The sequence below is a fragment of the Colobus angolensis genome, unplaced genomic scaffold, assembly GCF_000951035.1.
Source record: "Colobus angolensis palliatus isolate OR3802 unplaced genomic scaffold, Cang.pa_1.0 Scaffold100, whole genome shotgun sequence".
Taxonomy (NCBI): Eukaryota; Metazoa; Chordata; class Mammalia; order Primates; family Cercopithecidae; genus Colobus; species Colobus angolensis.
Window position 1 is genome coordinate 7345443 of NW_012110920.1, and position 27145 is coordinate 7372587.

Here is a 27145-nt window from a genome sequence, read left to right on the forward strand (position 1 = left end):
AGTTCATGCTCTGGTTTCCTGGAGAATTCTACAATCGTTAAAATAATCCTCTCGACCATTACAATGACTGCTAGATGAAATTTCTGAGAGCACAGCTTCCGCATTTCCCTGCTGCCTAGCGCAGAGTTATCCACTTGTACCTTATCATAGAACCACCTGAGCCGCCCCTGCCATGGACAGTCTGATTCATTTGGTTTGGGGAGGGATCCAGAAGCCCGAGGTTTTAAGGAGAGCCAGGTGATTGTGCTGAAATAAGTCTGCAGAACTCTGGCAAGCCTGTCTGTTGGCTCAGGCTTGGAGGCCTCCGGGCAGCAACATCGTCCCAATTACACCCTGTTGGGGCATCTTCAGATCTTTCACCCTTTTCACAACGCAATCAAAATCTTCGTACCCATTTTGCAGTAGTGATCTCTGTAAGTTGTTTTACAATTCATAAAGTTTATTCTGTTTGATCTTCACTCTAATTTACAAGGAAAAGCAGGGAAGTTTATTTCTGTTTTACAGAGGTGGACAGGGAGGCTTGCAGGGGCTAAGTTCATACAGCAAGCCCTCGAAACTGCCAGGGCTGCAAAACCCGCCCTCTTTCCACCGCACCGAACTACCTTCCTTTCGCCTACGAAACGTAGGTGGGGACCACTAGTGTTGGAATGAAGGCCCACCTCAAGTTTCAGGTGACTTCCACTCTGCAATTAACTTGCAGGCAGCCCCACACCTGCAATTAACATACAGGTCGGGGGAGAGATATACACGCCACGATCAGTGGAAACCAGCAGCCGAGGGGTGAGCGGGGCTAGGGGTCCCGGGCCGCCGGCGGGGCAAACGCGGTTCGGAGAGGCAGGCCGCTCTGTGGCCAGTCCCCCTGCAGCAGCACGGCCTGCTCGCCACCGCCCCGGGAGCGCCGCGGGTTCCCGAGTCCGGGCGCGCGGGCACGGCGGCAGGGGCGTGCTCAGAGGACGCGCGCTGGACTACTCCTCCAAAGGGCAGCTCCAGGGGAAAGAGGGTGGCGTCCCGGGGAAGCCAGCAGCCGCCGCCGATGTCGCTGGGACTCGGAAGTGCCGAAAGAGGGGTGTTGGGAACTCGCGGCGCGCGTGAACGTTGCCGTCGCCGCCGCCCGGGACAGCCCGGAGGTTGGTAACTGGTGACCGTAGGGGGTCCTGGGGAGGTTAGATGCTGAATTTTCTGCGTCAGTTTACTTCGTTAAAAAAAAAAAAAAAAATGCACAAAACGCTTTCCGTTTCCTACCCCAGTTCCCGTGTGCGCGCCCGAGGGCGGGACAGAGGAAGTTACCGGTCGGGCGAAGGAGACAAAAGCGGCGGGGGCCGCGCGCTTAGTGCGCCCGGGCAAAGGCGGGGATCTGGGCGCCCGGACATGTCCACGCACGGCCCAGCCGGCGTCCTCTCTCCTTGGCTTCGTCCCCAGCTTCCGGCACTGCTGCGGGGAGTTACGAACTCTGATTCCCTTGGCAGTATCAGCGGTGTGCCTGCCTGCCTGCCTGCTGTGACTCTAGGGACTCTAAAGTTAGAGACTTCCTTTGCGTTCTGTCTTCAGGACTCAGTTTCCTTCCTCTGTTCTGAGTCTAACCTTCAGGTGGCAGGTCTTTATGCGGAAACCCCTCCCCCCAATCCTCACCAGAGGTGCTTTACGGGTAGCATTGTGTTAAGAAATGTGTTGCTACCTGTGTTCATTGCTCTTGGATCAGGGTTGTAGAGTTAGGGCATTTGGCATCCTCGGAGGCTTGCATTATGTGGGAGTGAGACATTGCTTCTCTGTCTCTTTCTGTTTTTGTTGTTCGTGTTTTTTGAGACGGAGTGTGGCTCTCATCGCCCAGGCTGGAGTGCAATGGCACAATCTCTGCTCACTGCAACCTTCGCATCCCGGTTTCGAGCGATTCTCCAGCCTTGCCTTCTGAGTAGTTGGGATTACAGTCATGTGCCACCAAGCCCAGCTAATTTTGTATTTTTAGTAGCGACGGGGTTGGGGGGAGGTCTCACCATGTTGGCTAGGCTGGTCTCGAACTCCTGTCCTCAGGTGATCTGCCCGCCTCGGCCTCCCAAAGTGCTGGGATTACAGGCGTGAGCCACTGCGCCTGGCATCTCATTCATTCTCAGAGCTAAGGACCGATTTCAATGTGATTAAGTGCTATGGGAACGCAAGGAGAAGAGAGGGAAGGCTTCATTGAAGAAGTGGTAGTTCATTGAAGGAGACTTTGAGCAATGATGTTTTCCCCCTTCCATTCCTCATGTTCCATTTTCCCTGTGATTTTTCTCCCTCCTTTCTCGTTGCCAGTCAGTCCTTAATTGTGATTAAGTGTTTGATAAGGACAGCTCTGACCTGAGAGATTCAATTAATGTTAATTTAAGGAGACTATGTGCTTGTTAGGTGCTTTAGATACATTATTTCGAAACCTTACAGTAACTGGGAAAGATAGGTGGTGTTACCGCTTTTCACAGTGGAATAGAGAAAGCCTTGGAGGGGAGCCAAAGCCGCAAACTAGTACATGTCAAGGCTGAGTTTTGGACTCCTCTTTTGGATCAACGCCTGTGCTTTACTGTTTACTTTGTCTCCTCCTTGGGAGTAGGTTAGATGGATGAACTTAGGGTGAAAGTCAAGTCTCTGGAGGGAGCAGCCATTTTTGTGGGTGGCCAGATGTTGGGAGCTCTGTAGGTAGGTAGCATCACGAACTTGCGAGCATGGGCCTTAACTGCACACCCTGCTTCCAGCTCAGGACCTGGCCCAGGGGGAAGTGTTCCCTAAAGTAGTGGTCCCCAACCTTTTTGGCACCAAGGGCCGGTTTCATGGAAAATAATTTTTTCATGGACTGGGGGAGTGGGGATGGTTTGGGAGAATTCAAGCGTGTTACATTTGTTTTATTTATTTGTTTTGAGATAGAGTCTTGCTGGGTCACCCAGGCTGGAGTGCAGTGCCACGATACCGGCTCACTGCAACCTCCACCTCCTGGAATCAAGCAATTCTTGTGCCTCAGCCTGCAGAGTAGCTTACAGGCGTGTGACACCACACCCGGCTAATTTTTGCATTTTTAATAGAGACAGGATTTCACCATGTCAACCAGGCTGGTCTCAAATTCCTGAACTCGAACTCCTCAACTCAAGCTATCCTCTCCTTGGCCTCCCACAGTGCTGGGATTACAGGTGTGAATCACCATGCCCCCCCCTTCGCATTATATTTATTGTGGACTTTTATTTCTATTATTATTACATTGTAATATATAATGAATACAACTCACCATAGAGTAGAATCAGTGGGACCCCTGAGCTTGTTTTCCTGCAACTAGGCGGTCCCATCTGATGGTGTTGGTAGACATTGACACCCAAAGTCTGTTTGCTTATGTCCAGTCTACTCCATAGTCTCATTTTGGTTGCTGTCACTGCAGAAGACCCTGCTTCACAAAGATAGGATGTTGGAAATGGAAGCAGGCTTTTCGGTGCTTTTGTGGCAATCTCAGGATATTTTGCCTTGACTTTAATCCAGAATGTATGGAGATTTGAAGTTCTCTCAAACATATTTCTAGGGCCCCGTCATTTGCCATCTCAAGCAGCTGGTCCTCTTCTAGCATGGACAAAGTCAATTCACCTGGCTTATTCACAGATGGGTCTAGGATCCTTCCCAGTGCGTGGGTCTTTTGTAGTTGGGAAGTAATGCTCAAACTCTTTTGAAAGCTGAGATAGGTGATCATGCACCAGCTGGGAGAGAGAAGGCCCTGATTTAGTCTCTTTCAAAATCCCTGCTAATGTTTGAATCATGTCAGAAATCCGTGTTCACTTGTCGCCCCAATAATTCCAGTTTGGTTTTGAGTACAATCACTTATCTGTTGACTTGAACACAGTTCTCCCCTGAGGGGACAGATTGAGTTCTTTGAGTAGGTAAGCAGGTAAGCAAGTTTTGCTACCCCTTTTGTGAAATATGCTGCCAGTGGTGACTGTTTTTCTAAAAGAAATCTCTGGAGTGGCCCTCATAACTCAAATTCTGGCCAGTGATCTATCTTTAGAAAGCCATCCCACTTCTGTGTATAAAAGATGTGTGTGCCCTATGTCCATCTCAGAAAGCTGCGTGAACAGATGTGAGTTAAGGGCATGTACTTTAATGTGGTTGGTAATTTTAATCATATCCTGCAAAATGTTCAGGTGACATTTTTTGACTAGCCAACACTTCTCTATGAATGTAACAGTGCATAGACTCACATTGAGAAGTGACCTCTTTGACCCAACTAGTGAAACCAGCCGTAGCAGTCGCTCTGCTCATGCATGTACTACCCAAAATGACCAATTCAGTTTTCCTGATAGGTAATCATTCAAAGACTTGAATAATTCTACAGCTGTGGTGTTGGTTAGCAACAAAAGTGCAAGTGACACATCCTCGTGCATCTAACATCCTCATGCATATCCTCCTGAAAACCATATCACACAAAAACAAGCATTGTTGCCTTGTCAGCATTGGTAGACTAGTCAATCTGGATTGCATTCTGCAGTGACTCATTAATCCTCTCTAACAATTGTGCCTCAATATCCTCTGCTATTTCAATTAGCCTAGTTATGCTGCTAGAGAAGAACACATGCCACCTTTTGAACTGCAGCCTCTCCTAAAAGTTCAGAACAAATGTCCTTAGAAGTAGGCAGGATCAACTCTTCACCAATAGTAACGGGCTTCTTAGCTTTAGCAATATGGTTAGCCACTAAGAATGATGCTCTCATTGCAGACACATTTGATGAAATGGTAGCCTTCAATAATTGCTTCTGTTCTTTGTGCTTATGTTTTTTCTTTTGAAATACTCCAGAGGTTTGTCTTTTAATGAAGGGTGCTTGGTCTCCATGTGGTGAAGCAGTTTTGAAGGTTTCATGGCTTCACTGGATAGCCAGTAGCCACATGTTATACAAAGTGGGTTTGGAGAATGTGAATCACCTGTTGCAATGAACCTGTAATTTGAGTTTGACTCCTGGTATTTTCTTTTAAATGTAGCTTTCTTTTTGTTGGCAGTCTTAGCGTCTTCTGTCTCATCATTAGGTCTTTCCCCCTTTTCAAAGAAGCTTACCAGTGACGTTTGTTTTTTACTCATTTCGGCTAGGGTTAACTTGTGGGCTTACCAAAACTGTGACTGAGACAAATGCGCAGTGCAGGAAACAGGTACAGCTGGAAGTGGTAAATAAAATAATGGGTGGACTACGAGAGGACTAAAATAAGTGTCGGATTCTGACTTAAAGCCTGCCCACGGATGCCGTTGTATAGTGGAAGTACATCAACTCACTTGCCACTATAAAGCCTGCCACCAGACGCAGCTTGTTACTTGACACTTACTGATAGGATTTTGATATGAGTCTGCAAGCAATTGATTTATTATGGTCTCTGTGTAGTCAAACCTCTCTGTTAATGCTAATCGGTATTTGCAGCCACTCCCCAGTGCTAGCATCACTTGTAGTCCCAACAACTTGTGGGGCTGAGGAGGAAGGATCATTTGAGCCCAGGAGGTCAAGGCTGCAGTGAACTATGATCAGGCCACTGCACTCTAGCCGGCATGACAGAGTGAGACCCTGTTTCTTAAAAAAAATAATAAAGTGAAAAAACTAAAACTCCAAATTAATGAGTATATGTACTTCTTTATTAATGCAGTACTTTTATTAAAAAGTAAAAATTCAGTGCAGTAGCAAATAACTCCTGTAATTTCAAAGTAGTGATGCCCACGTAAATGGTATTTTGTAGTATTTTCAAAAGCTACACTGTGGTATGACAGTATCTGACTTTTCCTGGTGACAGAGTCATCAGAGCTGCTCTTACTACCATGCTTTTCTGTTTTTTTTTTTTTGAGACAGCGTCTCACTGTGTCACACAAGATGGAGTGCAGTGGCGTAATCTCGGCTCACTGCAACCTTCACCTCCTGAGTTCAAGCAATTCTCATGCCTCACCCACCCCAGTAGCTGGGATTACAGATGTTCACCACCATGTCAGGCTAAGTTTGTAGTTTTAGTAGAGACAAGATTTCGTCATGTTGGCCAGGCTGGTCTTGAACTCCTGGCCTGAAGTGATCTGCCCACCTCGGCCTCCCAATATGTTGGAATTACAGGTGTGAGCCATCATATCTGGCTGGAACTGCTCTTACTACTGTGATTTCTTGTCCACATCTATATTCCAATGAAATGCTAATTTTCAGCCAGAAATTCATGAAAATAAAGATATTTGAGCTCATATCCCCCTGAATTCTCTCTATGGACACCTTGGGAGTGGAGGGCTGGGGATCCTGGGTTACATACAACTCTACTTAGTGGTTGTTTTCATCTAAGTACTTGCTGGCCACCTTAGAGTATCACTTTTTTTTTTTTTTTTTTTTTTGAGAAGGGGTCTTGTTCTGTTTCCCAAGCTGGATCACAGCTCACTGCAGCCTCAACTTCCCGGGCTCCCACCTCAGCCTGCCAAGCAGCTGGACTACTGGCATGCAACACCATTCCTGGCTAATTTTTGTATTTTTAGTAGAGAAGGGATTTCGGCATGTTGCCGAGGCTGGTCTCAAACTCCTAGGCTCAAGTGATCTGCCCACCTCAGCCTCCCAAAATGGTGGGATTATAGGCATGAGCCACCACACCTGGCCTGTTAGTGCATTGCTAATGGTAGTTTCCTTCTTCAGTGTTCCTCTTAGCCCGGGTTCACAGTTGTTTCTGTTTGATGAAAGCTTTTGAGAGGGGATTGCTGGATTGTTTATATAATCTACCTGCTCTGCTCCTTCTGTGGGTAATACGATTGGAGAATATTCCTGAAATAGTGGATGTGTGTCATGTATACACCCTACCTTTTTTTTTTTTTTTTTTTGGCGAGTAGAAATTAACCTTAGTGGTAGATGATGTTATTAGTGTGAGGGAGGAAAGATGAACTACAATCACATATACCACAGACAGAAATTCTAAAGATGTTATGAACAATTTCATGGTAATACATTTGAAAATTCAGATGAAATTGACAAGTTTTTCCAGTAAAATGTATTACTGAAGACACAAAAGCTAGAAAAAATAGTAGTCCTATATCTACCAAAGACATTGAATTTGTAGTTAAAAACCTTTCCACAGCAAAATTTTCAGGCCCAGATGGCTTTACTTAGTCAAACTTCCAAACATTTAAGAAAATTAAAGAGGAACCACTTTCCAGTTTCATTTATGAGGCCAGCACAATCTTGTTACTAAAAATTGATATTACAAGAAAATTATAGACCAAATGCTCATAAAGACAGACACATAAGTCTTAAATAATGGTAAGTCAAATCTAGCAATGTATAAAAAGGATAATAAATCATGACCAAGTTAGATTTATTTCAGGAATGTAAACTTTGGCTAACACTAGAAAAGTCAACAAATGTAATTTAACTCCATACATGAAGTAAAGGAGAAAAAGTATTTGATACAATTCAGCACCCATTCATGATAAAAAAAAAAAAAAAAAACTCTTTGCAAGCTGGAGCATTGAGATAAATTAGATTTAAAATAACAGAGGGTATGGTATTGCTCTGCAAATCTATAGATTTGGGCTAATCCCAATCAAAATCCCGGCAAATGTTTTTCCTCAAAAATAGGTGATAAGCTGATTGTAAAGTTTATTTGGAAATTCCAGACAGTCGTAAGAGCAAAATTGGAGGACCTAAGCTACTAGATCAGTATTTAGTCATGTCAGTGTGGTATTGCATAAAACTACACAGAGTATGGAACTGAGCAGAGAATCCATAAACATGCTTATACATCTGTGGTCTTTTGATTTATGTCAGAGGCAACACTGCAGGGCAGTGGAGAGAAGATGGTCTTCTCAGTAAATGATACTGGGTCGATTTGCTATCTACACAGACAAAATGAAGCTAGATCATGTACCTCATCTCATATACAAAAATTAATCAAGATAACATCATATACCTAAATGTGAATGCTAAAACAAAGCACCTGGAAGAAAGCTAAGTAAAATATCTTTATGACCCAGGGACAAGTTTTTTGCATAGGACACAAAAAGCACTAATTGGTATAGTAATAAGAATGAACAAATTGGCCGACCACGGTGGCTCAAGCCTGTAATCCCAGCACTTTGGGAGGCCGAGACAGGTGGATCACGAGGTCAGGAGATCGAGACCATCCTGACTAACACGGTGAAACCCCGTCTCTACTAAAAAAATATAAAAAACTAGCCGGGCGAGGTGGCAGGCGCCTGTAGTCCCAGCTACTCAGGAGGCTGAGGCAGGAGAATGGCGTGAACCCGGGAGGCGGAGCTTGCAGTGAGCTGAGATCCAGCCACTGCACTCCAGCCTGGGCGACAGAGCGAGACTCCATCTCAAAAAAAAAAAAAAAAAGAATGAACAAATTATTGCCTCACATAACAACATGGATGAATCTTGTGACACAAAGCTGAGCAAAACCAAGATAGATGTAAAAGAGTAAGTGCAATATGATTCCATTCATGTGAAGTTCAAAAACAGACAACTAAATAAACCATGGTGGTAGAAGTCAGGCTAGTGGTCACCTTTGATGGAGTTAGTGACTAGGAAGGGGCAGAAGGGGCTTCAGAGGCATTCTTTCACTTTTTAGAGACAGAATCTCGCTCTGTCACCCAGGCTGGAGTACAGTGGTGTGATCTCAGCTCACTGCAACCTCCCTCTCCTGGGCTCAAGTGATCCTATCACCTCAGCCCACCTAGTAGCTGGGACTATAGGCGTGAGCCACCATGTCTGGCTGATTTTGTTTTTTGTTTTAGTTTTTTTTTAGAGATGGGGTCTTGCCATGTTGCCCAGGCTGGTCTTGAACCCCTGGGCTCAAACAATCTGCCCATCTCCTCCTCTCAAAGTGCTAGAATTACAGATGTGAGCCACTACCTCTGGCCTAGCATGCAGTTTTTATCTCAGTGATAACTGGTAATTATATAAGGCTTTCCACTTCTCGAAAGCCCTAAGGGCTGGGCATGGTGGCTCATTCCTGTAATCCCAGCACTTTGGGAGGCTGAGGAGGGAGGATCAGTTGAGGCCAGGAGTTTGAAATCAGCCTGGCCAACATAGCAAGATCATGTCTCTAAACAAAACAAGACCAAAAAATTAGCAGGGTGTGGTGATGTGAGCCTGCAACCCCAGCTACTCCTGAAGCTAAAGCAGGAGGATCACTCTTGAGGCCAGGAATTTGAGGCTGCAATGAGCTATGATCATGCCATGCACTGTAGTCTGGGTGACAGAGTGAGACCCTGTTTAAGAAAAAAATAAAAAATAGTAAAAAAGGAAGTCTTAAGGTTTTTTCTTCATTTAAGTATATTTTAATAAAGTTTACTTAAAATCTTGTAAAAAGTTAGGTTCATTCTGATGCTCCCAGGCTGGGGAGTGTAAGATGTGGTGGGCACAAACCTTGCTGATTAAAAAGGCTTAAAATAGTTTGAGAATTTTCAGAGGAAAGAATGCAATATCACATCAGTAGCTCTTTTTGAATTAGGGACTTATAAAATTGACTCCCTTTTGCCAATCTTTAATGGCAGAGATCTGGCTTAAGGGAATTTCATATAAAAAGACTTAGAGTTATGTTTGATTATAAGATTGATATTAGTGTGAGGTGGAAATAAAAGCTAAGGGAGTGTTAAGTAGAAAATTTTGTTTTCAGATTTAATTTTCTTCCAATTCAAGTTTTGAAAGTTTGTGACCACTGGATTAAAAACTTTTCTTCCAATTTAAGTTTTAAAAGTTCATGACCAGTGGATTAAAAAACAATTTGTTTTCTATAAATCCTTTCAGTTAGGTACCTTCCTCCCATAAGGCCATGAACTAACTGAGGGCAGGGATGGCATGTGAGTTTCCTATTACACCTGTACTAAATTAACACAAATTCAGTGGCTTAAAACAACAGACATTTATCACCTTATGGTTCTGGATGTCAGAAGTCCAAAATGTGACAGCAGGGTTCATTTCTTCTGGAGGTTCTAGGGAAGAATCATTTTGTTGTCGTTGCCTTTTCCAGCCTCTAGACGCCTCTTAGATTCCTTCATCTGGGAGCCCTTCCTCCATCTTCCAAGCACCCCACTCTAACCTCTGCCTCCATCATCACCTCACATTTCCTCTCTGTCTCTGACCCTTCCGCCTCCCTCCTAAAAGGAACCTTGTGATTACTTTGGGCCCGCCTAGATAATCCAGGCTAATCTCTCAATCAAAAGATCTTTAATCACATAGGCAAAGTTCCTTTTGCTGTGTAAGGCAACATATTCATGGTTCCAGGGATCAGGACATGGACACTTCTAAGGGACCCATCTTTGGTGGACCCCACAGAGGGGATCTTTATATTTTGTCTTCACAAAGAGCACAGTTCCTGGTTGTCATTAGAAGTTCATTCGTATTTGTTGAATGAAGACATGCGTCTAAGATTTCATTATTTGAGTACAGTTTCTGAAAGAAGAGAAGTGATGGTCTTGTCCTCCCACTGACACAACTGAAGCTTTGGGTTCAGGTTTAGGTACATGTATTATACAGAGACAACTGACAGAAAGGCAGAGGATCCGGGGACAGGCATAGTGGCTCATGCTTGTAATCCCAGCACTTTGGCAGGAATAGGTGGGAAGATCACTTGAGCACAGGAGTTCAAGACCAGCCTGGGCAACATAGTGAGACCCCCCCCTCCACTATTTCTTTAAAAAAAAAAAAAAAAAAAGGGTGTGGTGGCTCTTGTCTATAGCCCCAGTACTTGGGAGGCTGAGATGGAAGGATTGCTTGAGCCTGGGAAGTTGAGACTGCAGTGAGCCAAGATTGTGCCTCTGCATTCCAGCCTGAACAACAGAGAGTGAGACCTTGTTTCAGAAAGGAACCTGGAACCAAGTCATTGAAGTAATGGTTGAAGGAATCATAGATGTTGGTCTGGAAGAGGGTTTGGATGGAGTAGATGGCATTAGTTATCTTTAAATATTTGAAGGAGTATTATTGGAAAGAATAAAAAAGCCTTTTTAGCATACTCAATAGTAATAGCATTAAAAACAACAAAATAAGCATTTCAGAGTTTACTATGCCTAAGGCACTGTTTTATCATTTTATAAATTAACTTAATCCTTACATCAATCTTCTGAGATTTGCTATTACTGTATTTTACAGATAAGGAAACTGAAGCTCAGAGAGGTTATGCACCTTGTCCTAGGTCACACAACCATGAAGCAGCAAAGCTGGGATTCAATCTTTGGCATTCTGACTCCAGAGCCACCCCTGAAACCATATCACACTATGTTGTCTCCATGCCTTTAGTTCCAGAAGGTAGAAGAGGGCTAGTGGCAGAAGAAGTCCACCCCTGTATTTTTTAGAAATCTGTATTTTTTAGAAATACAGGGGTAGATTTCAAGGGAAAACACAACAATCAGAACTGCTAGCCAGGCATGGTGGTGTGCACCTGGGAGGCTGAGGCAGGAGGATCACTTGAGCCCAGGAGTTTGGAGCTGCAGTGAGCTGTGATCACGCCACTGCATTCCAGCCTGGGTGACAGAGTGAGACCCTGTCTCAAAACAAAAACAACAACAAAAGCAACAGCTGCTTAGGAACAGTGTTTCTCTGCCTTGTAATGTTACTGGAAATGGTCAAGGAGGCTATTATAGAAGGAATTCCCCAAACTGGCTGGAGATGAGACCAAATGGCAACAGAGATCCCACTGATTTTGAAATTCTGATTTGGGAACATAATTTTTTTCATTACATATATAAGAAGGGAGGGAACAACCTTTGTGCCATTTTATGTAATAAAGATCCATTATGAAAGGTATCTTTTCAACTAATTTTCCAGATTTTATTGATTAGTAACTATTCATAATATACCTGGTGTGGTAGATGTGTCCCCACCCCTTTCTAAGGTACCCTTGCTGCTCCTCCCATAAAGAAGTATGGTCTGTTTTCTCCTCCTCCTTGAATCCAGGCTGGGTTTTGGACTTGCTTTGACCAATAAAGTGTTCTGTGAACTCTGGAGCCTGGTCGTTAAGGGATGTTGCACCTCTTGCCTCTGTTCTTTTGGTACCCTGAAGCCCCACTGCTGTGAAAAAGCCGAGTCTAGCCTACCAGAGGAGGAGCCCTGGCCTGGAGGAGAAGGGAGGGGCCTTGTGTGAGCCGGCGCCAAATGCCAGACGTGTGCATGAGGTCATCATGGCCCCCTCCAGCCCCAGTGGAGTTGTGTGATGACAGAAGTCACATGAGTGACCCCAGGAGGGACATGAACAGAACTATCTAGACTGACATCCCACAAAATCCTTAAAAAGAATAAATGTTTATTGTTGTAAGGAACTACATGTTGTGATGGTTTCTTATGCAGCAGTACATAACTGATAATATGTTGGTGTGGATTTGGAAGTAGTGGGTATTTTAAACTATTCTGTAATTAGACTTTTTTTCCCAGTCCAGTGGACCTCTTTCAATCTAGTCATTCTTCTGTGTTGGTGAAACCTTTCTGGGTTTGGAGAAGTATTTCCTCTTAGTATTATGTGTGTTGAAGGATAAGAGTCTTTATAAGACTCTTATGTGGGGACCGGGCATGGTGGTTCACACCTGTAATTTCAGCAGTTTGGGAGGCTGAGGCGAGAGGATCACTCGAGGCCAGGAGTTCAAGACCAGCCTGGGCAACATGGCAAAACCTCATCTCTACTAAAAACAGAAAACTTAGCAGGGCATGGTGGTGTGCACCTGTAATCCCAGCTACTCAGCAGGCTGAGGCACGAGAATTGCTTGAGCCCGGGAAGTGGAGGTTGCAGCGAGCTGGGATCATGCCAGCGCACTCCAGCCTGGGGGACAGAGCAAGACTCTGTCTTAAAAAAGGAAAAAAAAAAAAAAAAAAGACTCAAGTCGGATTTGGAGAGAATTGTGATATGGGAATCTGGACTTGGTGGTTTTCTTGGAGAAAATCATGTAATTTAGAGTCTATAAAATGGGGTTCCGTTTCATGAAAATTGGACTCTGGAAAAGGCAAAAGTGTCATACCACTTTTTCCGAATATGCTAGAATATTGCACTACTATTTCATTTTCTTTAAAGCCATTGTCATTTCAGCGGGCATGTGCTTCTTTCACTTTTATTACTTGTGGTTTCCAGAGTGCTCATTTATTCCTGAATTTAGAGATATTTCAATTTTACTCTTATCTCTGCCCAACTGCTGACTTTCCCTTCTTACTTCCAAGGTAGATCGGTTTGGTTTAGTTTGTCTTTTTCAGTAAATCTTTTAAGGAATGTATGTGAGTTAGATGTTTCATGTGTATTTTGATTACATTTCATTGATTTAAATTTTTTTCATCATAGAGAGTGTCTAATGTTATACATAACGTTTAAAAATTCTATTACACTTAGACCACTTGTATTACCTTCTAGCTTTCCTAATGGATTGATTTCGTTATAGATTTTGGAAAAAATGAATCCAGTACACTCTAAGAATAGTGAGGTGGCTGAAGGAAGGCTCTGCAGTTAGACTCAGTGGGTATGAATTTAAGCTTTGCTGCCTACTAGCTGTGTGATTTGGGGCAGGTTTCTTTATCCTTTCTGGGCCTTGGTTTCCTCTTGTGTTAAGTGAGGTTATCAGAAGCACCAACCTCAAAGGGTTGTTATGAAGATTAAGTGAGATAATGCTTGTAAAGTGCCTTTTCAGCATAGGAAATCCGTAAATAGTACTTGTTATAGTACAGCTATTACTAAAGCATAAGAAAACTCAGTAGAGGGAAATCTTCGTTTAAGGACATTAAGCAGTTAGTCAGTAGAAGTGACGATGGTGATGCTGATGTGGGGGGATTGTTAGCTTAATGATGAGAGCTGTCTTATTAAAGTCCTCTGGTGCATGTGAATATTGGGTTTATAGCCCATTTAGTGCTTGATATCAAGATTTAAAAGCAGAAAAAATTTAAAATGGAAGTGTTGGAATCCATTAGTTGCCTGCATCAGAATTAAAGCTAAAGTACTTTTGAATGATATTGGAAGTTGCTGGGGGAAAACCATCTTGCAGCCATTATGGTTATGCGTGTTTCAGGGTTTGGCAAGGTGAGCTGTGCTTTTCTTCCAAGATCAAGGAACAGGATTTCTGCCTGCATGACAGTGGGGGCTGGGAATTTTGGTTCTAATTTTTGCTCCATTGCTGGCTTCTCTGTCCATGGGCAGATCACTGCTTCTTCCCAAGCAGGATTCTGATTCCTGAAAGGGACCCAAAAGCTTAGCCCTCCTGTGAGGATAGGAGTAGATGGTGACTTTGAAAGCAGGTGGAGGGTCAAATTCCAAAGTAAATGCAAATGTAAGTAGCTCCAGTATAGAAAAAGCTCTGTTAGCTGAGAGATTCTTGCCATTTTATAGCTAAGATTTTATTCTGTGGCCCTCTTGAGTTCTATTAGTCCCAGATAAATGTATTTTTTGAAATATTCAACTTTGGGGTGTTTGTACCCAATTTGCAGGTGTAGAAAGCTCCCTATTACTCCAGTCTGAATTCCTTCCGTCTGATTCCAGGGAAACCTTTGCTATGATTTCCTTTAATGTCTAATATTAAAGGCATGTTCTATTGCTTTGTCCTCACTTGCCTCGAAATTCTCACTCTTTTCAACATTTAACTTTGAGATCCTGTTGTCTTACAGCTTTGGAGTTGCTGTTTTATCTTCTTTATCTTCCTCTTTTTTTCCTCCTACCAACTTCTGGACTAGTTTGATGCCAGGGACAACTTAATTTTTCCCCGTCTGTGTGGCTTGGTTCCAGCACTCTCTCCACTTTCACTAAGGGCCTAAATCATCCACCTCCCTGCCTCTTGGGTCTACCACAGCATCAAGGCGCTGCTTTGTAGAGCTTCGTTCGAATAATTTTATGTACTGGCTTGCAAGCCTGAGGTTTCTGCAGGAAATAAAATCTAAACGTCAAATCGTATGTTTTAAGACTCCTTACCACTTGGCTCCTGTTCTCCATTCCCTGAACCATCCACACTTTCTCTTCTTTACAGTTCTGACCAGTATTCCCACACTGGGAAAGTGTTCATAGACACATCTCACCATCACACATCCCAACAACCCAATCACTCTTATGTATCAATAGTGCAATCTCATTTATGTAGATTAATCAGGTAGACTGCTACTTAAACACAGGCTATGTCACTATAGATTGGCTGTTTTCTATAGAAATGATGCTGTAAGTGGTGATGACTTTTCTAGGCTCTCTCACAGCTACCCACTTAGCTGATAATATTGGTGCAGCACTGACTGCATGAAAACAGAAAAGAAGCATCAGTTACACATTTTAGTAAGAATCTCCTTGATTTCAGATAGCTCTGCCTAAAGAGGGACATGCTTGTTTAGAGCATGGGAAATGGGAACTTGATAATTTTCTGAGAGAGTTTTTGGGAACCTCTAAGGGTCTGGACATTTAAAAAAGGTTCCAGTCATATTCCCAAATATACAGCTTTCCTTTTCTTTTTCCTTTTCCTTTTCATTGTGTCATAAATCCCTTAAGAGATATCTACTCTGATTTACTTTCTGGCTGCACAGCTGAAATAAACAGGGAAAACAAAGTAGGGAAGTAATTTTCCTGAGATAAGTGGGCAAGTGTTGAAGGCCGAAAGAATGAGGGTCGTGATCAACTTAGTATACCACTGGAAGCTATGTGAGTAAACAGCAGACTATTTCTCATGAAAGCAGGTTGTTGGCAAACTGACAAACTGTGTCTGCCTGCCAGAAGGAATGCTGGGGGCAGTCACCACCCAGGCACAGTGTTTCTTGTGATTAGGCAAATCTGAAGCCTGTTAGCAATAATGTGAACCTGTGATCAATCAAGCAGCTGACCAATTGTTACCACCTCCTCCCTGCTGTTTCTACCCAATAAAAACAAAGGGCTGTAGAAGCTGGAGGTTGCTGCCTTTGCTCCCGCTCTCTTTTTCTCCTGGCCCCTTCCTTTAAAATAGTTACTTTTGTTTTAAGTTTTCATTTCTGCCTTCATCCTCCTTCCTTTAGTCTGCTAATGATGGTCTCAAGTAGTAACAGTAGTGACTGTCGTAGTGACAGTCTCAAGTAGTAACTATGGCAGTCCGCTGCAGGCAAGAGTTGAAAAGAGGTGTGAGGAAGAAAGGTCTGTTAAGGAGATGGGGGAGTGTCTGCGGTGGTGGTGTTTCGAGGTGGCATTCGTGTAATGGAGAGTGGTGAAAATGAAAGTGGAAAGTACTGCCTGCCCATCATTCCCTTGGGAGTAGCAGAGAGGTAGGTGGTGAGGAAGAGGCTCTGGGCTGAAAGCTTGCAGGTGGCCCCCAGGGATAGTTTGCTTGCTGTCCAGGGTGGCCTTGGATTGGGCGTCAGAAGAGGAAGGAGACATTAACGAAAGCCCTGGGGATGCCAACCTCCTGAAAGAGGTCCAGATGCAGGTAGGATGGGCACACCCCTGGAAGGTCAGCCAGATTTCTTTGATTCAGGGGGAAAATCAGAGTCTGGGTTAGGTAGGCTCCTGATGAATGAAATTCACTAGTAACTGCTAATGTTTGTTGAGTGCTTATTCACTGCCAGGCCCTGGGCTAAGCATTTTACATATAACCCCTTCAACAACCCTATGAGAAAACATTTGGGAGGCCATTATCTACCCAAGTTTCCTCAACCAATAAATGACAGAGCCTGGGACTCCCCCTGCACCTGCCCACCCCTTCTCCCTGACCCCACAGGTGGGTTTGGTGCCAGAATTTATCACTGTGCTGTCAGGTGGAGACTATTTGGTTCAATCCCTAAATTTTGGGAGTGAGGGGACAGCTAGTTTTGCTGCTTAGTTACCTGCTGTTTTGCTGCTAGTTACTGTGTATCTTTGTGCATATGTCTACAAAACATATAGCATTATTGAAACTGTTATTGTTTCCTTATACCACTGAATAGAAGAAAATGGAGTTTCTGCTGGGGGTCACTGTCTGTGGAGTTTGCACGTTCTCGCTATGTCTGCAGGGGTTTTCTCTGGCTACTCGGTTTCCTCCCATATCCCAAAGCTGTGCCCATTAGGTGAATTGGTGTGTCTAAATGGTCCCAGTGTGTGAGTGTAACCGAGTACCCTATTAAGTGTTTCTGTGATGGCATCGAATGCCTGTTGATGTTCATCTGTCCAAGGTTGGGGGCTCTGAATCTAGTCCCTTTTAAAGGCCTCATAAACTGGCTTAGCCATCAACCCCAAATTTGGAATTCAAATTCAACAAAAGTCAGACATTCCTAGGAATCCCTGCAATTGCCTCTTGTTTTGGGGAGCCTTTGGGGCCACTGTTATCTGCTTTCAGTGGGGTCTTTAGGCTCCTTCAGCCTGAAGTTGAGGTTCCAGAGACTAGACCTTGATACAGTGCAGACACCTGTGAAAATCTCCCCTACCAGGAGATGGCTTCAAGGCTACAGTCAATTTACAACCCAGCTGAGCCCCAGATGATGCCAGCCCATTCACAAGATGGAGCAACAATTCAAGACGAGTCATCGGAACAAGTCATGCATGCCTGCACTGCCTCACCCCATGCCACAACTTCCTTCCCCTTCTTTTTTATTTATTTATGTATTTATTTTTATTTTATTTATTTTATTTTTTTGAGATGGAGTCTTGCTCTGTCGCCCAGGCTGGAGGGCAGTGGCACGATCTCAGCTCACTGCAAGCTCCTCCTCCCAGGTTCACGCCATTCTCCTGCCACAGCCTCCCGAGTAGCTGGGACTACAGGCGCCCGCCACCACGCCCAGCTAATTTTTTGTATGTTTAGTAGAGATGGGGTTTCACCGTGTTAGCCAGGATGGTCTTGATCTCCTGACTTTGTGATCTGCCTGCCTCGGCCTCCCAAAGTGCTGGGATTACAGGCGTGAGCCACCGTGCCCAGCCTGCCTTCCCCTTCTTAAGCCTTTGCACTTCGCTTGGAAATTTGAAGTGGTTCCATTAAGGCAAGAGTCTAGACCGTCTTGCACATTGCTAGCTTTGGTCTGTAATCAAGTCACTTTCTTTCTACCATATCTCTATCTTGCTAATTTGTTTTGCAAGTGGTGAGCAGCTGAACCTGTGTTTGGTAACGAGTGTGGGGGTGTGAGTATGAGTGGGTTCTGCGCTGAGATGGCATCCTGTGCAGGGTTGGTTCCTGCCTTGCGTCCTGAGCTGCTGGAATGGGCTCCAGCTACCAGAGACCCTAAATTGGAATAAGTCGGGTGGAAAATGAATGCATAAAAATTATCTAATAAAAATTTGTAAAGTCTATGATAATCATACAAATGCATGACAAAAAAATGTAGTATGGAAGCTCTCAGTGAGCCCAATCTAATTGTAGATGTTTTGAACTGCATGGTGGCAGGAGGTGCTCCTTATAATTTTTGCTTTGCAAACATTTTATTCCTTGGTTTAACCCACCACCAGTACAACTGCCATCACTTGCTGATTCATCAAACTTGGGTAAATAATGATCTTACCTGTCCTTATTAATCTTTAAGTGTATGTATAGCTCATGTTTATTTCAGTGTTTACTATTAGAAGTGTTTTGGTCTTTAGATGTTTGGTGTTTTTGTGACCAGAAATATGCAGTAGGAACTTACCTTTTGTTTATATCAATTAGCCTGTGGTAAAATTAGTTGCATTATACATTGTTTTGCTTAAAGTTACAATTTCCAAGACCCTGCTAGTGATGTTAAATAAGGACTCATTGTACAATCCAGCTAAGAGCAGCACTAAGCTGGGTGCAGTGGCTCACGCCTGTAATCCCAGCACTTTGCAAGGCCATGGCAGGCAGATCTCCTGAGCTCAGGAGTTTGAGACCAACCTGGGCAACAGAAAAACTAGCCTGGCGTTGTGGTGCGTGCCTGTAATCCCAGCTACTCAGGAGGCTGAGGCAGGAGAATCACTTGAGCCTGGGAAATTGAGGCTGCAGTGAGCTGAGATCATGCCACTGCACTCCTGCTTGGGCAACAGAGCAAGACCCTGTCTCCAGGAAGAAAAAAAAAAAGCACCAAAATGAAAAATTATTAAACCGAATTTTCTAGTTCCCTGAGGATTAAATCCTTAACGCAGGAGAATTGTCTCAGATAGAATGTCTCTGAAAAGCATCTAATGGCAAGCCTTCTAAAACTTTTATTTAGTCTACAAGATCATTTGTGTTCAAATTTCAATCCTTTTAGAAGATCAGCTTTTTGTTAATCAGATTCTTTGTGAGGCAAAGAGGTCATCCGATGTAATACCAACATCTTTTGACAGGCGAGACATTAAATTATAAACCAAGACGTTAAAATTACCTTCCCACTAAGGGGAAGCCTATCAAATTCCTGAAAAGTTCCAGAAAGGAGTCTTGTTATTCTGAAGATGAAAGTATTTAAAAATAAATTGTGAGTAGAAATGGATAAAGCTAGAAGTAGTTCTGAAAAATAGTAAGGAACTTGAGAAAGTGTTATTGAAATACTAGGGCTTAGGCATGTGTTTTAAAGCATGAATGACTGCTTCTGGATCTCTTAGGTTGCAGGAAAAGTCCAGACCAAACTTTCTGGGTGACTTTTAGGTAATGAAATGGGGCACTCTGGGTGCAAGATCGCTTATTTCTGAAATCGTGGTTTATCAAAGCTGAAGTTTATTTCCCTTCCTGCTCTGTCTCCCAGTCGCCTGAAGAAAGGAGTTTGTGTGTGGCAGATTCTGAGTCAGGCTCTAAGTCTGAGTAACTGTACGCTGGCATTAATGGGATTGGCCGTGGCAGAGTGGAGGGGCAGCGGCCTGGGTCCAAAGACTTGGCTTTGAGCCTTGGCTCAGTTGTTTACTTATTTGTTTACTCATTTATTTAGACAAAAATTGTGCATATTTGTGTACAATGTGATGTCTAGCTATACATTTTGAGATGATTAAATCAAGGTAGTTAACATACCCATCACCTTACCTCCTTATCGTTTTATGATGAGAACATTTAAGATCTACTCATAGCACTTTTCAAGAATATAATACATTATTGCTAACTATAATCACCATGCTGTATGATAGATCCTCAGAATTTATTCATCCTGTCCAACATCTTTTAACCAGCATCTTCCCCCCTTCCCCCCAGCCCCTGGCAACCACTACTTCTGTGAGTTTGACTTTTTTTAGATTTCACATATAAGTGAGATCATGCAGTATTTGCTTTTCTGCTCTGGCTGTTATTTCTGGCTCTGTGACCTCATCACATTTGTCATCTATAAAATGCCTACCTCCCCTGTTCCACTTCCACCTACTTCACCAGGCTGTTGTGAAAACAAAATGAGATAATGTGTGAATTCTGGGGTTTGGCATTACTGTCACATGTTAGAAGTAGTTGGTGGGGTTGGGGAGGGGGGTGCAGCTTAAAATTTTGCTCTTAATTTGGCATCCACAATGAGACATATTTGAGAGGTTTAAGTAAAGCAGTAAAGGCCATAAATGGGTTTAAATTTAGTGAACTCTGTTAGTTGGAACATTTGGAATCATTTAATTTGCTGAATTTTAGGATCTAACTTTCCTATACCTTCTCTATTACTTAGAATATAGTCATGGCTGCCATGATGGAGAGATCTAGAATAGGAGAGGCTTCAACAACCTAGAAATGCATTTCTTTTTCCTGTAACAGTCTAGATCTAAGTAGTCTGGGGCACTTTGGGGCTTGGGGGTAGTACATGGATTTGGGGACTGAGAGGTCTCTGTCTTGTCCATGTGGCTTTCACCTCTTCATCCATGGTGGCTGTTCCAACTCTGTTCAACAGGAAAGGGAGGGAAAGAAAGAGATGGCCACAGCCTTGTCCCTTCACTCACATCCTTTTGAATGGAGCTATTCAGGTGTCCACACTTAGCTACAGTGTAGTGTTGGTGTCCAGAGGAAATTTTAATTGCTGTGTGAGAAGAGAGACTGAATTCTGAAAAGGGGTAGTGAGGGGCAGTGGGTAACGAGCAGTGTCTGTCACAGATGCCTGTGGTTATATCATTAACTGCCCTTTAAGAAATGTATGGATGAGGCCTGGCACAGTGGCTTGTGCCTATAACCCCAGCTACTCAGGAGGCTGAGGTGGGAGGATCACTTGAGGCCAGGAAATCAAGATTAGCCTGGGCAACATAGACCCTGTCTCCAAAAATACATAAATAAAGTGTGTAGATGCATGGCAGACAGACAGGTTTATAGTATTCCATTCTGATAATCAACTGCAGGATGGTACTTGATTTCTTATATATCTTTTTGAGGCAAGGTCTCACTCTGTCACCCAGGCTGGAGTGCAGTGGCACAATCTTGGCTCACTGCAAACTCAGCCTCTTGGATTCAAGTGATTTTCCTGCCTCAACCTCCTGAGTGGCTGGGATTACAGGCAAGTGCCACCATGCCTGAGAAATTCTTGTATTTTTAGTAGAGACGGGTTTTGCTGTGTTAGCCAGGCTGGTCTCAAACTCCTGGCCTCAAGTGATCCACCTGCCTTGGCCTCCCAAAGTGATGGGGTAACAGGTGTGTGCCACCGTGCCCAGCTGATTTTAAGTTTTTATTTTATTTTTTAGAGATGGGATCTGGCTATGTTGCCCAGGCTGGTCTCAAACTCCTGGCCTCTAGTGATCCATCTTGGCCTCCCAAAGTGTTGGGATTATAGGCATGAGCCACTATGCCTGGCCTATAGTATGATACTTGAAAGGGACAACAAGGATGGTGAGCCTGTTGGCTTAGAGGTTTGGATATTGTTTGGGCTTTTCAGACTTTTTGAAGCCATTTATTATTCACAGAGCACTTGGTAGTCCCTTCTTGCTACATTCCAGGCACTGCGCTAGGGGCTGGGGAGTCAGAGATCATAGTCCCTGCTATCTGAGGTTCACTCCATAGAAGAGACAGGTATATTATGCAATGAGTAGAGAACTGTCTGATGTATACTTTGATGGGAGGCTGTGGGAACCCGTAGGAAGAGACCTGACCCCTTTGACAGGCAGGATGAGTGTGTGTGGTGTATGTGCGCATGTGCGTGTGTTTGTTGGATACAGGAGGGAGTAAAGTCACAGGGAGGAGGAGGCTTTATTGGGGTTATGTCTGTATCACCTCCAACAGTGATGGTCTCGGGGAGTACGAACTAACTGAATTGATGTTAAGATGCTGTCCTCTAGTGTCATGTTCATGGCATAATGTTTTGTCTCTTTCTCAGAAACTCTCAGCGTGGGCATCGGGAATCTTCGTGCCTAGGAGCCATGCTGCCCCGATGGGAACTGGCACTTTACCTACTTGCCTCACTAGGCTTCCACTTCTATTCCTTCTATGAAGTTTACAAAGTCTCTAGAGGTAAGGCCCCAAGCTTTTCTGACTTTCTATCAAACAAGGAAACTCCTGTCAGAAAAAAGGAGCAGAGGTGGAAGATTCAAGAAGATGATCCAATAGTGTCAAGATGATGTGGGCCTTGATTTGCTTCCCCCTGTCTTGGATAGTTTGAATCAGTGACCTGAGTCCATTAAGTTTTCTACCCTAATCCTGGGTCTTTTAGGTGATGCTGTGGCTTGTCTTCTATAATTGGTGGGTTTGATTCAAAGGCTATTGAAGGCCATGGAGGGGATTTGCATTCAAAATTCAAAGTAAACTCTTAAATTTCTCTTTCATCATTACTCCTCTCAGACATATGAGACCCGGGCTCGTTTTATCTTCTCGTTCTGTCATTTTTAGTGTGTTGTCTTTGTCTGAGTGCTGGAGATAAATCATCATCAGGTCACATCCCAGCCCATAGGAAGGAGAATGGGGGCCCTCCTTTATTTTAGTGGCAGTTTGGCAGGGAGCACTAGTCACTCCTGCTCACACCCAATTGGCCAGCACTAAGTCCCACGGGCACAGCTGGGAGGCTGGGAAATAGTTGTTAGCTTGGTGGCTATGTGCTATCTAAAACTACTTTTTTTTTTTTTTCCGAGACCTAGTTTCACTCTTGTCACCCAGGCTGGAGTGCAATGGTTGCAATCTCGGCTCACTGCAACCTCTGCCTCCTGGATTCAAGCAATTGTCCTACCTCAGCCTCCTAAGTAGCTGGGATTACAGGCGCCCACCACCACGCCCGGCTAATTTTTGTATTTTTAGTAGAGATGCGGTTTCACCATGTTGGCCAGGCTGGTCTCGAACTCCTGACCTCAGGTGATCCTCTTGCCTCAGCCTCCCAAAGTGCTGGGATTACAGGTGTGAGCCACTGCACCCAGCCTAAAACTTCTCATGTTATGGAAGAAGGAGAAAGAATTTTGGAGGGTCCTTGAACAGTCTCTGCCATAGGTAGCAAGAGTGTCCTAGAGGTGATAGTGATTACTGAGCCTTGTCTTAAGAAGAGCAAGAGTCAGCCAAGTAGAGAAGTGAGCAGAGGAACTCTGAACAGAGTTAAATTTGCAGGCAGATGATGTTGGAGATAGCTTACCATCATCGGAACTACAAACCACTCATCAGGACTAGAGTGCAGAGTGTGATGGGGAGTGAAAGAGTTGAGCTTAGATCAAAGAGCAAGGATAGGTTGTGAAAGACATGGGTTGTATATTTGGCCAAGGAGTTTGGACCTTATCTTGAAGACAGGACAGCATATTGAAAGTAGTGCAGTCATTTAAAATGACAAAGGTAGGTTTTGGGAAGTACAGTTGAGAATGCTCTGCCTTCAGCATCTGCTACTCTATGGATCACCAGGGTTCACCTTCCTCTCCATTCTGAATGTGTCCCATTCATAGCCATGGACTTGGTTGCAGGAACTGACCATCTAAAGGAGATGAGCAGGGTTCTTTGGGCAAGGCTGTCCAAGTAGCTGCATTCTCTTGCTGGAGCCTCTGAGCTCTCAGAGCTTATGAAGAGGAACTAACCTGCCCTGTGTTAGGCTCTGTGTTAGATACTTCATCTACCTTGTCTCACTTGATCTTTAGTGCACCCCAATGAGATAGGATATTTAGAAAACAAACTTGGCTGCAGAAACTTAGCCTCCAGAGTAACTGTAGTTCACAGCTAGTGTGGTGTCTAGCTAGCATCAGAGACCCTGGTTCCTTCTCCCATGTTCCCCTGCTGTCTTCAACATGTCCCACCTTTTGTAAGGTAGCTGCTCCAGCTCTTGTTGTCAAGTTTGCTTTTTGACCAGCAGGAAGGATGGAAGGGAAGGGGAGGACAGGCTCTCTCCCTTTCAGAACTTGACTTGAAAGGGGCTTATATCATATCTGTTCAAGTACTACTCACCAGAACCTAGTCCTGTGACCACATTCACTGAGAGGGGAGCTAGGGAATGTAATCTCTGGTTGGGAGGCCATTTATCCAGCCAAAGCACATGGATTCTATTGTAGAGAAACCAAGAAGGGACATGAGCACTTCATTGGCAGTCTCCTCCATAGAAGGGTGTCTTCATTACCTGTTTCTGCACAACAAGCTATCCTGAAGCTTTGTGTTTTAAAGAAACAACCACCTTTTATTATCTCTCACTGTTCTGTGAGATTCCCCCTACCTCCCGTTTTGAATATACTTTAGTTTTTAAAAGTAGTTTTAAAGCCAGGCATGGTGGTGTACTCCTATAGTCCCAGCTACTTGGGAGGCTGAGGCAGTAGGATCACTTCAGCTCAAGAGCTTGAGACCAGCCTGGACAACAGAGCAAGACCATGTTTCAAAAACAGAACAACAAGAAAAGCAGTTTTTGGTTCACAGCAAAATTGAGCAGATAGTACAGAGAGCTCCCATAATACCCCATGCTCCTATACATACATAGCCTCGCCAACTATGTGCGTCCAGCACTGGAGGTGTACATTTGTTACAATTGATGAACCTACATTGATATATCATTATTGCCCAAAGTCCATACTTTACAATAGGGTTCACTCTTGGTAGTGTACATTCTTTAGGTTTTAAGAAATGTGTAATGACCTATATCCACCATTGTAGTATCATATAGAGCAGTTTCACTGCCCTAAAACTCTTCTGTGCTTCGGCTACTTATCCTTCCCTTCTCCTGCCCCAACCCCTGGTAGCTCCTAATCTTTTTACTGTGGCCATAGTTTTACCTTTTCTAGAATGTCATATGTTTGCCTTTTCTTCGAATCATACAAAATGTAGCCTTTTCAGATTGGCTTCTTTTTTTTTTTAACTTAGTAATAAGCATTTAAGGCTTCTCAGTGTCTTTTTATGGCTTGATAGCGCCTATCTTTTTACTGCTAAATAATTTGTGGTCTAGAAAAACCACAGTTTATTAACCCACTCACCTGCTGAAGGATATCTTGGTTGCTTCCAAGTTTTGGCAATTACAGATAAAGCTGCTATGAAGATCATGTGTAGGTTTTGAATGGACATAAGTTTTTACCTCCTTTGGATAAATACCAAGGAGTGTAATTGCTGGATCGTATAGTAAGAATATGTTAATTTTTGTAAGAAACTGCCAAACTGTCTTCCAAAGTGCCTGTGACTTTTGTATTCCTGTCAGCAGTGAATCAGAGTTTATTTTCTCTGCATCTTGCCAACAACTGGTATTGTCACAGTTCTGGATGTTGTCCATTCTAATAGGTATGTAGTAGTATCTCATTGTTTTTCTATAAGGAAATGCATTTGCAGTTTCCTAAGGACATACGATATGGAGCATCTTTTTATATGCCTATTTGCCATCTGTGTATCTTTGGTAAGGTGTCTGTCTGGTTCTTTTGCCCATTTTTAAATTGGGTTGATATGTCTTTTGCAAATATTTTCTCCTAGTGTATGGCTTGTCTCATTGTCTTGACAGTGTTTTTAGAAAAACAGAAATTTTGAAATTTTAATGAAGTCGAGCTTATCAATTTTTTTTTTTTAAGGATTGTGCCTTTAGTCTTAGATCTAAAAAGTCATCACCATACCCAACATCATCTAGATTTTCTCTTATGTTATCCTCTAGAAGTTTATAATTTTACATTTTTTATTTAGGCCTATGATTCATTTTGAGTTAATTTTTGTAAAGGGTGTAAGGTCTGTGTTTAGACTGATTTTTTTGCAGGTAGATGTCCAGTTGTTCAGCACCATTTGTTGAAAAGACTATCTTTTCCTCATTGTTTTGCCTTTGCTCCTTTGTCAAAATTCAGTTGGCTATATTTATGTGGGTTTATTTATGGGCTCTCTATTATGTTCTACTGATATATTTGTCTATTCTTACACCAATACCATAATGTCTTGATTACTGTAGCTTTACAGTAAGTCTTGAAGTTGGATAGTGTCAGTCTTCTGACTGTTACTTGTGTTGTCTATTCTGGGTCTTTTGCCTGTCTGTATAAACTTTAAAGTCAGTTTGTTGACATCTACAAAACAATTTTAATTATAAAATAAACACGTTTATAGCAGCTTTATTAATAATTGCTAAAAATTGGAAGCAACCAGGATGTCATTAAGCAGGCAAATGGATTAATAAACTGTGGTATATTCAGACAATGGAATTTGCCAGGATTTTCACTGGGGTTGCATTGAATCTATAGATCAAGTTGGGAAGAACTGACATCTTGACAATAGTGCGTCTTCCTAGCCATGAACATGGACTATGTCTCCATTTATTTAGTTACTTGATTTCTATCATGAGAGTTTTATTGTTTCCCTGATATAGATCTTATATGTATTTTGTTAGATTTATAGCTCAGTAGTATTTCATTTTTTGGGTGACAATGTAAATGGTGTTGTTTTAAATTTCAAATTCTGTTTATTTCATTGCTGATATATAGGTGAGAAATTGACTTTGGTATAGTTACCTTAAATCCTGCAATCTTGTTGTTATTGCTTATTACTTCCAGGAGTTTTTCTGTCAGTTCTTTCAGATTTTCTACATAGGTAATCATGGCGTCTGCAAAGATGATTTTATTTCTTCCTTCTCAATCTTATATACCTTTTCTTTGTTGTTGTTGTTGTATTGCCTTAATTAGAATTTCCAGTACAATCTTGAAAAAGAGAGATGAGAGGAATATCCTTGCCTTATTCCTAATTTAACTGAGAAAACTTCTAGTTTCTCACCAATAAGTATGACGTTAGCTGTGGGTTTTTTATAGATGCTTTTTATCTAGTTAAGGAAGTTCCCCTCTATTCCTAGTTTTCTGAGAGCTTTTGTTATGAATTACTGTATTACTTAGGGTTCTCCAGGGAAATAGAATCAACAGGCTACATATAGATATAAAAGATTTGTTACAAGGAATTGGCCCACACAATTATAGAGGCTGGGAAGTTTCATGATCTTCTGTCTGCAAGCTATAGACCTGCGAAAGCCAGTGGTGCAATTCAGTTCAAGTCCGAAGGCCTGAGAACTGGAGCAGC

At 43.1% G+C, this 27145-nt stretch overlaps 1 protein-coding gene across 9 annotated transcripts in view; it reads left to right on the forward strand.

Annotated features, from left to right (window-relative positions):
- The first annotated feature begins 280 nt into the window (after positions 1-280).
- The window catches only part of HHAT (hedgehog acyltransferase), a 352024-nt gene continuing 325159 nt past the window's right edge, over positions 281-27145 (forward strand). For 2 of the 9 annotated variants that reach the window (XM_011938280.1, XM_011938312.1), the window contains exons 1-2: positions 281-413; positions 22053-22186. In XM_011938280.1, the coding sequence (XP_011793670.1) occupies positions 22096-22186 (91 nt within the window). In that variant the 5' untranslated portion in view covers positions 281-413; positions 22053-22095. Of the gene's footprint in view, positions 414-928; positions 1128-1294; positions 1635-22052; positions 22187-27145 lie in introns of those variants that run through there. The other 7 variants (XM_011938271.1, XM_011938304.1, XM_011938290.1 and 4 more) reach the window with 6 other exon arrangements.